The 12,619-nt window shown below is 36.6% G+C and overlaps 1 protein-coding gene across 1 annotated transcript; it reads left to right on the top strand.

The window, feature by feature from the left end:
• Window positions 1–2,350: 2,350 nt before the first annotated feature.
• LOC148130384 (vitelline membrane outer layer protein 1-like) lies at window positions 2,351–12,227 on the top strand. The gene is made up of 3 exons (XM_087966216.1): window positions 2,351–2,569; window positions 5,751–5,845; window positions 11,682–12,227. The coding sequence occupies exons 1-3, from the start codon at window positions 2,399–2,401 to the stop codon at window positions 11,971–11,973; spliced, it is 558 nt and encodes a 185-aa protein (XP_087822342.1). The 5' UTR covers window positions 2,351–2,398; the 3' UTR covers window positions 11,974–12,227.
• The last annotated feature ends 392 nt before the right edge of the window (window positions 12,228–12,619 follow it).

Genomic DNA, 12,619 nt, shown 5'->3' with positions numbered 1-12,619 from the left:
GTTTTTAATGCAATTTTGTATTCTGCTTTGATGGCAATAATGAAAAGCAGATATTTTATAAATAAATAAATCAGCTGAGCCAAAATATTCTTAGGGGAATCACTTGAGAAATTTGACTATCTTAGCTACCAGTGAGGAAATGCCAAATTTCAGAGTCCAGTAGTAGCTTTTAAGACATTTAAGCATTTTTAAATATAAGCCATAGGATTTTGCCAGCCAAGCCTTGGATACATGGAGTAGCTTAATTGATAGATTCAAGCCACCTCATTAAACCTATCATATAATAAAATCTGCTAGTATTAAAAGGTTTTATAGAGTCTTCCTGGAATTTGGCTATCATAGGCTATCTTGACTGTCCTGTTACATTAAAGAAATGAATGGTATTAGAGAGTTAGAATATGCACATAATGCAGGCCTCAAAGTTGGGGCAAGAACATAATTCTCAGAACACACAGAAGTTTCTGTATAATCACCTTCAGTTTTCACCAGTGAACACAGAAAGCTTCATGAAAAGATATTACGGTGCCTGCAAGCAACGGGATGGTATTCCTCCATCTCTGTTTATGAATTTTTGTAGCATTCAATTGGGCTCACAGTGCAACTGGGGAGAGGATCAAATTTCTGGAAAGATATCATCAAACATTTTGTATGAGTCTGCCTTCCATTGAGCACCCGTATACTGCACGAGCCAGAAAGAAGGCTGTGAAAATATTTACAGACCCCTCACATCCTGGACATAAACTATTTCAATTTCTTACCTCAAGATGATGCTATAGGGCATTGCATGCCAAAACAACTGGACACAAGGACAGTTATTTCTCCCATGCCATCACTCTGCTACATAACTAATTCCCACCACACTGTCAAACTACCTAGTCGGGCTGTATTACTATTATCCTTCTTGTCTTTCCTATTATCTATTTCCGTATCTTCTTTTTATATTTTTAAAAAACTTTTACAAAATAATAAAAAACACAAATCATGTTTACAATTTTTTCAATTCGTTGTAGCATCGGTTTTTCCCATCTTCTGTTATTCATATCTATATACAGTACATATATACATTGTTCATATTTACCTTATACATTATCTATTATTCCTGATATCTACCCAAGCATACAGTTTCTCCCAGACCGTATAGATTTCTCTTTTTTCCTTCTCTTGCAACTCCATAGTAAGCTTATTTATTTCCGCACAATCCATAATTTTTTAAATTAACATATTATCCTCCTGTTTCCAATTTTGAGCATAGGCCATTCTCGCTGCTGTCAGAATATGTATTATAAGATATTCAATTTCTTTTTTATACTTGCCTCTAATTATCCCTAATAAAAACATTTCAGGCATTTTCGTAGAGTCAAAAAGCAGGATTTACTCAGTTAAAGGGCTAGGCAGATTATTTATTTAGTTCTACTTCTTCCTTTAGGAGCTCCTAATGGCTTATCTAATATCCCTTTCCTCATTTTTTTTTTCAACAGTCTTGGCAAGAATCTTGAGGTGAGAAGGACTCACTGTCTTAAAATCACCCAGTGATTATGTGTTTACAACTTTTTGATTGTAGTGTTTATGATTAATGCTATGTTTTGTTATATGTTACATGTTATAAATTAATATTAGAAATAAATTCTTCCATTAATACAAGGATGAAATGCATTTTGACTTATAAGAAAATATGGAAATTATGGAAATTATGCAAATGGTTTCTCAGCATACCTTGTTGTCTCAGACTAACTTTATAGGAATTAAAGTTTGTGCAAGATTCAGAAAATTATGTATTTGAGTTCATTGGGAACTCAAATAGAAAACTCTCTGTTTTTTGCTGTAAGCCATAAATCCTCTAAGCTGTTGATCATAGAGGCCAGTTTGGTGTAGAATAGAACAGAATAGAATTCTTTATTGGCCAAGTGTGATTGGACACACAAGCAATTTGTCTTGATGCAAATGCTCTCACTGTAGATAAAAGAAAAAATATATTTTTCAAGAGTCAAGAATCATAAGGTACAACACTTAATAATAGTCATAAGGTACAATAAGCAATCAAATCATACTAGGAAACAGTCAATAAAAATAATTACAAGCAATTAGTAGTATTGGTTAAGACACCAGGCTGGGAACTGAGTCACGTCTTAGGTACAAAGCCAACTGGGCCGGTCCCTCTATCTCAGCTCTAGGCAGAAGGACGCAGCGAGAACCCATTTCTGAAATCGTACCAAGAAAACTGAGGATCAATTCCAGACAGTTCCTTGGAATTATAGCTGATGCAAAAGTACAAAATAAAAGAACCGAAAAGTATGTTTCCATGAGGGTGGTACTGCCGATACTTTATGATTGGTTTCCGGTTTCTAGGAGGTTGCAGTATCTGAAGACTTTTTCTGTTTCAAGAAGGAAACTGGTTTCCATGGATTTCTCTGCCAGCACTGCTCTTCTCTTGACTATCTCCTGCTGCCTGTGGAATACCGAAGCCCGAGAGTATTCATTCATGCTCAGTGTGCTAAATGGAGGTTCCTGGGGTGAATGGGGTTCAGGTTCATTTTGCGATAAAGGCTATGCTAATGGCTTCTCCCTGAAGGTAAAACATTATTTTTCAGATGCTCCTTAACTTATTTATTTATTTTTATTTATTTATTTATTTGATTTGCCAATTGTTTACAAGATAGTAAGTATAAGTGTATACATAGTTATACATGAAATACATGAAATGGGTACATATAAGAAAAATAAAAGAATAAGAGAAACAATAGGACAGGGACGGTAGGCACGTTGGTGCGCTTATGCACGCCCCCTACAGACCTCTTAGGAAAGGGGTGAGGTCAATAGTAGACAGTCTAAGGTTAAAGTTTTTGGGGTTTGGGGAAGAGACTACAGAGTCGGGTAGAGTATTCCAGACATTGACCACTCTATTGCTGAAGTCGTATTTCCTGCAATCAAGTTTGGTGCGGTTTACTTTGAGTTTGTATCTATTGTGTGCTCTTGTGTTGTTATGGTTGAAGCTGAAGTATTCATTGATGGGTAGGACATTGCAATGTATGATTTTATATACCATGCTTAAGTCAGACCGAAGACGGCGTAATTCAAGGTTTTCTAGTTCAAGAATTTCAAGTCTGGTGGTATAAGGTATTCTATAACGAGTAGAAGAGTGGAGAACTCTTCTTGTGAAATATTTCTGGACTTTCTCAATTGTGCTAATATCAGATACGTAATGAGGGTTCCAGACTGATGAACTGTATTCGAGTATTGGTCTAGCAAATGTTTTGTATGCTCTGGTTAGTAGTGTGATATTATCAGAGAAAAAGCTACGTAGGATTAGGTTAACAACTCTTAATGCCTTTTTGGCTATGTAGTTGCAGTGGGCTCTAGCACTTAGATCATTAGAGGTGAGTATTCCAAGGTCCTTTACAGAGCTTGAGTCATCAACAAGTTCTTGACTATTCAGCTTGTATTTTATTTTCTGATTTTTTTGCCAATATGTAAGACAGAGCATTTATTTGTTGAGATTTGAAGTTGCCATTTGTTTGACCATTCAGATACATAGTCAAGATCTTTTTGTAGGGTAGCAGTATTGTCTGTGGTATTGAACAGCTTTACATCATCAGCGAAGAGGACCAATTGCTCTTAATATGATCACAGAGGTCGTTTATGTAGAGTATGAAGAGAGTTGGTCCTAGAACACTGCCCTGAGGGACACCACTATTGACAGGTACTGGATTTGATAGGACGCTCCCGATTTTGACCATTTGTTGTCTGTTTGATAGGAATGCTTCTATCCAGTTATTCAGTTGTCCAGAGATACCATAGGATTTTATTTTTAGGAGTAGTTTGTCGTGTACCACTGAATCAAAGGCTTTACAGTAGTCTATGTAGATTGCGTCTATTGCTTTGCCCTGGTCGAGTTGTGTCGTCCATATGTTTTTGCAGTGTAAGAGTTGCAGATTACAGGATAGTTTTTCTGAAACCAAATTGTTTATTGGAGAGTAGGTTGTTTGTCTCTAAGTGGAGCATGATGGATTGGTTAATAATTGATTCCATGACTTTACAGGTGATGCAGCATAAGGAGATTGGCCTGTAATTTTCAACTAGGCTTGGGTCTCCCTTTTTGAAGATGGGGATGACTGTGGCTTGTGACCATAGGTTAGGCAAGGAGCTGGTCCTGAAAGATTTTTCAAAGATTATGCTTAGAGGTTTGGCTATGGCAGTGGATAGCTTTCTTAAGAAGTAGGCACATATTCCATCCGGTCCAATAGATAGAGATGGTTTTAGGTTGCGTAGTGCTTTTTCAACATTGTCTTCTGTGAAATCGATATGTATTAGATCATTGTTGTTATCTGTGGTACGGCTAGGAAATACTGGGCATGATCCATTGCTGTTTACAAATACTGAGCCGAAGAATGTGTTAAAGATGTTGGCTTTTATGGTGTCGTGTGCAGTCTTTACCATCAGGTCCTATCAAGGGAGGGATGGACCTTGAGTCTTTTAGTTTGTTATTTACAAAATTGTAAAAAGCACGGGTGGAATTGGTGCTTAGAAGGTTTTCCTCTTGTTTAATGTGATAATTGGTGCATTCAGTCTTTATCTGGTGGCATAAATTTTTGTATCGGTTTTTGAAATTGGCAACGTGACCAGATTTGTTTTTCCGCCAGAGTGATCTCTTTTGGATTGAAGTTTCCTTATTGATATGGGTAATCTGCTTTTTGTTTTGTTTTGGGAGTTGTTGTTGGTACATATAGTTTGATGACTCTTTTGACTTCAAGTAAAAATATGTTGTAATGGTCTTCAACAGTATTGCGTCCAGTGAATAGAGATTGCCAATCAAGGGATGAGAGATCGTTGTCTATAAGATCATAGTTGCCTTTTTGAAGTTACACTTGGGGATTACATCATTGTGGTGATTTTTGTGTGGACGTATGTTGAGACAAAAGTCAATCATATTGTGGTCACTACTGGAAAAGGGTTCTTTAGTTTGTATTCCGTAAATTAAATTCAAACTGTTGCAGAAGATGAGATCGAGGCAGTTGTTTAGTCTAGTGTTGTTGGTAACTAGTTGTTCCAGTCCCAGATTTGTAGTAGCATTATAGAAGGTTGTGTGTATGATTTCAGTTGTACAGTCATTTAGGGTCCAGTCAATATGAGGTAGATTGAAATCACCAAGAAGGATAAAAGGGTATGGGCAGGATGCAGCCCATGTTAGTAATGTATTTAGCTTGTTTACATGTTCGATGTCATAATCAGGTGCTCTGTAACATAGTAAGAATCGAATTGTGATATTTAAGGATAGTTCACAGATGATGGTTTCAGGAAGGGCAAGCTCCTGGGTAACTTGGATATTTTTTAGATGTAAGGATTTTTAATAGAATATAGCAACACCACCTCCTCGACGATTTTCACGATCTGATCGGTAAACATGATAGTCTCTTGCTGTGGTAATGGAGTCGGGGAGAGATGCATTGAGCCATGTTTCACAGACAAATATAATGTCGAAGTTAGCCATATTTAGGAGGATGAGAAATTCAGGTATTACTTCTGAATCTTCTCTTGAAATTAGTTCTTCAGCTTATCTTTCAAGAAAGGCAATCAAAAAGTAATTGCATTGATGCTTAAACCTCTTCGATTCTCTAATGAAAGAAAGGCAGTGAGTTTTGTGTGGAATATTGTGTGGCCAATCTAATCTTGATTCAATGCATTGTCCAATATTTATGGGTACTGGAAGGGGAGAAAGGTTGATTTAGAACTTCATCAGGGTCATATTTTCTTAGGTGGAAGAAAAGCAAGGGGCAAAGGACGATACAGCTTTGAACGGAATCCGCTTGTACTGTACCGATGGCACAACAATTGAGTCTAAAGTTGGACTGTGAGTAACTGACTTTTTTTTTTATCATATTGCATTTTCTTGTCATGAAGAATGGGAGAGGAGATGACCAGTGGTTAATTCAATGCTTCACCCAATTCTGAAAATCAACTTTACTGATTTCAGAAGGGGATGGAACTGAATGGGTTGTTTAATGGCCTCTCTGAATGAGCAGCTGATCAGAGATTTTTGTGTTCCTGAGGGTTGCAGTGGTGAAGCAACTAGATTGTGGGCCATTGTAAGTGTATCTCTTTTGCTGCCGTCTGTTGTTCTTCCCTCATATGCATTCATTCCCACAAGGTCCCTTGTCAACATTAGTCACCCACAAACCTCTCCCATTGTGCAGTTTATGAATCTATTTGCCCTTCTTATAACTCTGGACTGCAGAGACATGGACTGCAGTGTTGAGCTATGAGTGCAAGAGTTATTTATGAAGGATAGGAATGTTGTTGTTGTTAATGTCATATATTTGAATCCTGGGCATAGCCCTTCAAAATCAAATGCCAGGCTCTCCAGTCACCATGTTAGGGAATTATTTTTTTTTATGGAAAAATACTTTATTAGTTTTACCTTTAAAAGAACGACACAACTACAAGTTATGTACAACAAAAAGACAAACAGGCCTTAGCATAGGCCAAGAGGGAGAAAGAGGAAAGCCTAAGAGAAGGGAAAGGGAAGAGTAAGGGAGGGGAAGGATAGAGTAGGAAAACAGTTAAAATAAAACCATATTTTGTGACTGTCTATAAGATCCTTTCTTCTTCAAAAGTATCCTCGGTGGTGCTTTTCTTTATCTCTGCTTCGGAGGCCCTAAAGCCATAATTTTCCTAGAGGTGATCTATCTTTGGTTTAGCCAATTATACAAAGGATTCCAATTGTTGTAATAGGATGAGGATTCTTTATTTTTAGTGCTTGGGTTAGTTTGTCCATTTCGGCGCATTGTAAAATTTTCTGAATAACCATATGTTCAGTGGGAATGGAAGGTAATTTCCAGCACTGGGCAAGTGCCAGTGTGGCTGTGGTTAAGATATGAATTACAATATACTTCGATTTTTTGGGTATTTGTTTATCGAAAATTCCTAGAAGGAAGGACTCTGGTTTGTACTCTATTTGTTCCTTGGTTATTTCCTCTAGCCAGCGCCTAATTTTTGCCAGTACTTCTGGGTTTCCTTGCACGACCACCACAAATGGAAGAAGGTACCTTCTATGCTTTGGCATTTCCAACAATTGGGGCTCGTGTTGGGGTGCATCTTCGCCAATCTCGAAGGGGGCAGGTGCCATCTATAAAACATTTTATATGCGTTTTCTTTATAAGCTGCTGATTTCGTGATCTTAATGTTCCTGTTCCAGATCCTTTCCCATTCTGCTAGAGTAATGCTCCGTCCCACGTTTCTGCTCCACGCAATCATATTTCCTTTGACAATTTCTTGTTCTAGTTCAGTTTCTAGTAAATGTTTGTAAAATTTAGATATTTTTTTTTGCTTTCGGTCCTAATAGAATTTTGTCTAAAGTCTGTAATTTATTGTAGATTCCAAATTCCTTAATATCTTGTTTATATCTACTATGAATTTGAAGGTACACCCACTGATCAATTTTAAATCCTCGCTCTTGTAATTCTTGTCGGGTTTTCAGTTTTCCTTGTGGGTCTAATAAATGTTCGTACTTAATCATTTTAGTTATATCCAAATTATTAGGGTGTACTATCGCTTCCATTGGAGATAGCCAAATCGGTATTTTTAGATAAAGTTTTTTACGTACTTTTTCCAATTGGTTAATAGAGAGTCCCTGATAAGATGCCTATGGAAATATGATTGCCTGGGTTTCCCAGTTTCCCACAGAAAGGCATGCCATCCTTTCTGCATATCGTGGCCTTCTAATATTAGTGTTCTTTTGTTAGTTAAATTCACCCATTCCTTTATCCATAGTAGGGTGGCTGCCTTATAATATACTTCCCAGTTTGGCAGGCCTAACCCTCCTCTGCTTTTCAAATCTTGTAGGGCTTTTACATTAATCCTAGCTTTTTTTCCCCTGCCAAATAAATTTCAGTGTTATCTTGTTTAATTCCATAAAAAAAATTTTTATTTAATTTGATTGGAATTGTCTGGAATAGATATAGAAATTTTGGCAGAATATTCATCTTAATCAGAGCAATCCTGCCCAATAAGGAAAGTTGTAATGTACTCCAGGAATCTAAATCTTTCTTGGATTGTCGAAGAAGTTTGTCATAGTTGTTTTCTTTTAATGATTTGCTTTGTGGAGTTAGCCAAATTCCTAAGTATTTAATTTTTTTTTTGTCACCTGTATTCCCATTATTATCTCTAGTTCTTTATTCTGGTCTCCTGTTAAATTTTTTAGACATTAATTTTGTTTTCCCCTAATTAATTTTAAATCCTGCGACTTCTCCAAATCATTCTAGTTCTTCTAATAAGTTATGTCCTTTTTCTATAGGCTCCTCCAGAAAAAAACCAAATCATCAGCGAAGGCTTGTACTTTGTACTCTTCTGATTTAATCCTCAGTCCTCTAATTCTCGAATTTTGCCTAATATCGTCAAAAGAGATTCTAGGGCGAATATGAAAAGCAGAGGAGAGAGAGGGCAACCCTGTCTAACCCCTTTTTCTATTTTTATCGGGTCAGTTTGTTCCCCATTTATTAGAATATTTGCCTGTTGAGTGTGGTAAATTGTAGTGACGACGTTTTCGAATCTAGTGCCGAGGTTCATATTGTATATTTTTGAATTAAAAATGCCAATTTAAATTGTCGAATGCTTTTTCAGCGTCCAAAAACATAAATGCAAATTGTTTTTCCGGATGGGCTTCATAGTATTCTGAAATGTCTATCACTGTTCTTAGATTATTCTTAATTTGTCGAAATGGGAGAAATCCATTTTGATCTTCATGGATATGTGTGTTTAAAACCTGTTTTAGTCTATTAGCTATTATAGAAGAGAATAGTTTGTAATCTGCATTCAGGAGCGAGATTGGTCTATAATTATTAATAAGTCTATGGTCTAGGTCCTCCTTCGGGATCAGCGAAATTAAGGCTCCCTCCACGAGTCCAGCATCTTGGCTGCTAGGAGTACCTCATTGAATACTTCCAGCATCAGTGGTCCAATTTGTTCTATGATTGTTTTGTAAGTTCTACAGGTATCCCGTCCGGTCCTGGCGCTTTATTGTTAGTTTGCTTCTCTATTGCTGACTTCAGTTCGGACCATGTTATATTTTTGTTTAATAATTCTATCTCTTCCTCTCCAATTGCTTTTTTCGTTCGCTTCCTGTAGGTATTTCATTATTTTGTCCTCACAAACGTCTTCCTTTTTGTATAATTTCTGAAGTATTTAAAAGTGATCTCTTTTTCTTCTCTATCTCCTCTTGCAAATTGCCCCTCTTGTCCATTAATTGTTGTATCAATCTTTTTTCTTTCATTTTCTTAAGTTTGTGGGCTAACCATCTCCTGGCTTGTTTGCGTGCTCAAAAATAAATTTGTTTAGTCATTTTCAGACTAATCTCCAATTTTTCTTGTTCCAATAAATTTAGATTGTGTTTAGTTGTTATTAACTGATTCTGTATTCTTTGATTTTTGGGTTCTTTTGTAGTTGGGTTTCTAAATCCTTAATTTCTTGTTGTAAGTTACTTTGTTGGGCATACTTTCTTTTATTTCTCATAGCATTGTAAGAGATTGTTGTTCCTCTTATAAATGCCTTCATTGTGTCCCATATATTTTGTTTCGAAGTTAGTTCATTATTATTTTCTTTTAAGAAGAAGTTCAGTTCTTCTTTCAATTTATTAGTGTATTCTTCTTCTTTTATTAAGTGAGTGTTAGAGTCCATCTTCTTTTTGGTTTTCTTCTACCTCTCCAGGTTATTTGAATTGGGTTGTGGTCAGCCCAGTCGTTTGGTAAGATTTCGCTATCTTTGATTTCATTAATTAATTCACCATTTATCCAAGCCATATCTATTCTTGTCCAAATTTTGTGTGGGTTAGAGTAATAGGTAAACTGTTCTTTTTGGGTTTAGTTTTCTCCAAATATCTACCAGATTCAGTTCGTACATCATATCCTTACACATGGCTTCGAAAATTCTCTTTTTCCTTTTTTATTCTTACTCATGTTACTATGATCCTTCTGGTAGTCAGCAATAGAGTTAAAATCGCCAATCAGAAAAATATTGCCTTTTCGAAATCTATTATTTTTGGTGAAGATGTTTGAAAAATTTACCTTGATCATCTATTTGGGGCATAGATTACTACCAGTAAAAATGTAATGCCATTAATCAAGTTTGTACCACCAGGGTTCTTCCTTCAGGATCTGCCCAGATTAACTCTGCTTTTTAAATCAACTCTCACATATATTGCAATACCTTTCTTTTTGTGCTCATCTGCTGGTGCTGTGAATAATTTTCCCAGTTTCTGGACAATCTAGAAATTTCTCCTCACTTTTCCTAATGTGTGTTTCTTGTATGCAAATTATATCAACGTTTTGTTTTATTAGTTTAGTTAGAATCCTCTTCCTTTTAGCTCTTGAATTTAGGCCGTTTATGTTGATGGAAAGGATTTTACTTCCTTCCTCCATTTACTTAAGTCTGCCTCGCTTTTTGTCTCGTAATTATACGGCTCTCTTCTTGTAGGAGGTATGGGATGTTTCTCTTTCTTGTTGTAAGTTGTCTTTTCCTTGAGTTTGGATGGGTCTTTCTTCCTTGTTCCTATGGCGGTTCCGATCTTCCTGCATGTTCCTTTGGGTTTCCTCCTTAGTGTGTTGATCCTCCGTGGTTGTTAGCTGTTCTAGAAAGTCTTGTGCTTGTTCTATTGAATCTATTTTAATTTTTCTTCCCTTCCACCATATTAGCATCCCTTCTGGAATTTGCCATTTGAATGAAATTTCTTTTTATTTAAGTGGTTAGCTAAAATTTATATTTTTGCCTTAAGGCCCTCACTTTTCTTGGAATCTGCTTGAGAACTATGATCTCTTTGCCCTTATATAATACTCTCTCATCTCTGGCCATTCTAAGTATTAGGTCTCTCACACATCTTCTTGAAAAGCGGATATGGATCTCCCTTAGGGAATTATTTTTACTAGATTACTGGGGTTACCTAGCCTGGATGGTAACTGTAATATTTGCAATACCTTTTACCTATTTATCCAATTATCTAAATAGGTCCATTGCAAATGAAGGTCTCAGCAATCAAAGTGCCTCAAATCAGGATTAGGGGAGCGTTGGAGATATGAGATGTTCCAAAAAATTTTTATTACAAAATTCTCACTCCCCAAAGAAAACCATGAGGAAGAGCCACATGACAGCCCGAGGGAGAATTCTATTTTCCTGTGGAATGTCGTATTTAATGTCAAAAGGTAACCCCAGATTTCCACTAAGAAAATGAGGCACTGGATTTCCACAGTGGATTTTCTAGTTAAACAATGACTCACCTCTTTACTGGTGGGTAATAAAAGGAAAAGGTCTTTTTTTTTTTGAGGGGAAATGGTTCTTACAATAGTGCAAGACAATTTGTGGAATGAGAAGTCCCTGTTGTAATGGACTCTGAACATGACATGGATTAAGAGAAGTCTTGGGAAAGAGATCAAGGGAAGTATTTTTTATCCCATTTTTCCTAGGGGTTTATGGCAGTAGCCAGAAGACCCCTTTTCCAACTTTTTTTCTACATTAGCTGAAAGATTTAAATTGAATTATTGACATAATTATTTAATGAATTTTGATAACCAAAAGTAGACTTTAACTTGATTCATAACCCAGGATATTAGCCAGTATGTCTGAATCTCTTAGACTGGTGACATGTTACATACTGGTTACATACTAAAGTGATGCTTATCTATCTTTGTCTTTTTTGGCAGGTGGGGAACCTGGACCCAAAAACAATTCTGCCCCACAGGTTACTTGGTTTCTTTTTCTCTAAGAGTGGAACCAAGTCAACAAATGGGTGATGATACAGCAGCTAACAACATCCAGTTCACCTGCAGTAATGGTGATGTCCTGATGGGCTTTGGCTTGAGCTGGGGTGCATGGGGTCCATGGAGCCATCAGTGCCTGTCAGGTGGCATATGTGGGATGAGAACAAAAGTGGAGGATGCACAGGGTGTTGGTGATGACACAGCACTCAATGATGTGCTTTTTCTCTGCTGTTAATGGTTGATACTGGTTTCCATACCTACAAATATACTTTTGCTATGCATTCTCAAAGACCGTTAATTATAGTTAAATAGTAATATTATAATAAAGGGTGTGTTTGTGCATAAACAATCCAGATTGGAGGGGCATAAACCTCAAGCATTGCAAGTGACTAACTGTCTTCCCTCTCATCATTTTGATCCAAGTCACAGGACTGAGCTATAATACCATATAACTGCTTGCTTGCATGCAAATAAAATTAATGTTGCGTCTTCAAAGCCATTTCTTTCTTTAAATAAAGCATCTGCAATTCCGATTGAATGGTGGGCAATGGAATTCATATTCTTTGAAGTCATCTGGTTGTTTGTACTCTGAAGGTCCAGTTGCTTTTTGAAAATATTTTTGGGACAGTCATGACTTGGATGACAGAGAATCTATCTATCCAGTAGTATTTTAGTTGGGGTATCAGGAGCTTTGCTGCATTTTGTTACCACTATATCAAACTCACTCAATTCTTCATTAGGTGAATTAAAACCATATGTTTGTTCTATGATAGGCACATTTTTAGCTAGGATCAGTTCTTGGGTGCCAACGATAGTGTAGCTGAATCTTCATTTAAAGTGTTGACAGCATCTTTTCTTCCATTTTGGTTTGAAATGATCAA

This window comes from Notechis scutatus, chromosome 5, assembly GCF_049901735.1.
Source record: "Notechis scutatus isolate UNSWTSFEM ecotype Mainland chromosome 5, rNotScu1.2, whole genome shotgun sequence".
NCBI classification, from domain to species: domain Eukaryota; kingdom Metazoa; phylum Chordata; class Lepidosauria; order Squamata; family Elapidae; genus Notechis; species Notechis scutatus.
This window is presented reverse-complemented; position numbering and strand designations above follow the sequence as displayed.

Excerpts from the sequence above, each read along its gene's own strand:
- LOC148130384 (XM_087966216.1), top strand. The coding sequence starts at position 2,399 with ATGGATTTCTCTGCCAGCACTGCTCTTCTCTTGACTATCTCCTGCTGC. Across the intron at positions 2,570-5,750 it reads CTAATGGCTTCTCCCTGAAG|GTGGAAGAAAAGCAAGGGGC; the intron begins GTAAAACATTAT and ends ATATTTTCTTAG. Across the intron at positions 5,846-11,681 it reads ATTGAGTCTAAAGTTGGACT|GTGGGGAACCTGGACCCAAA; the intron begins GTGAGTAACTGA and ends CTTTTTTGGCAG.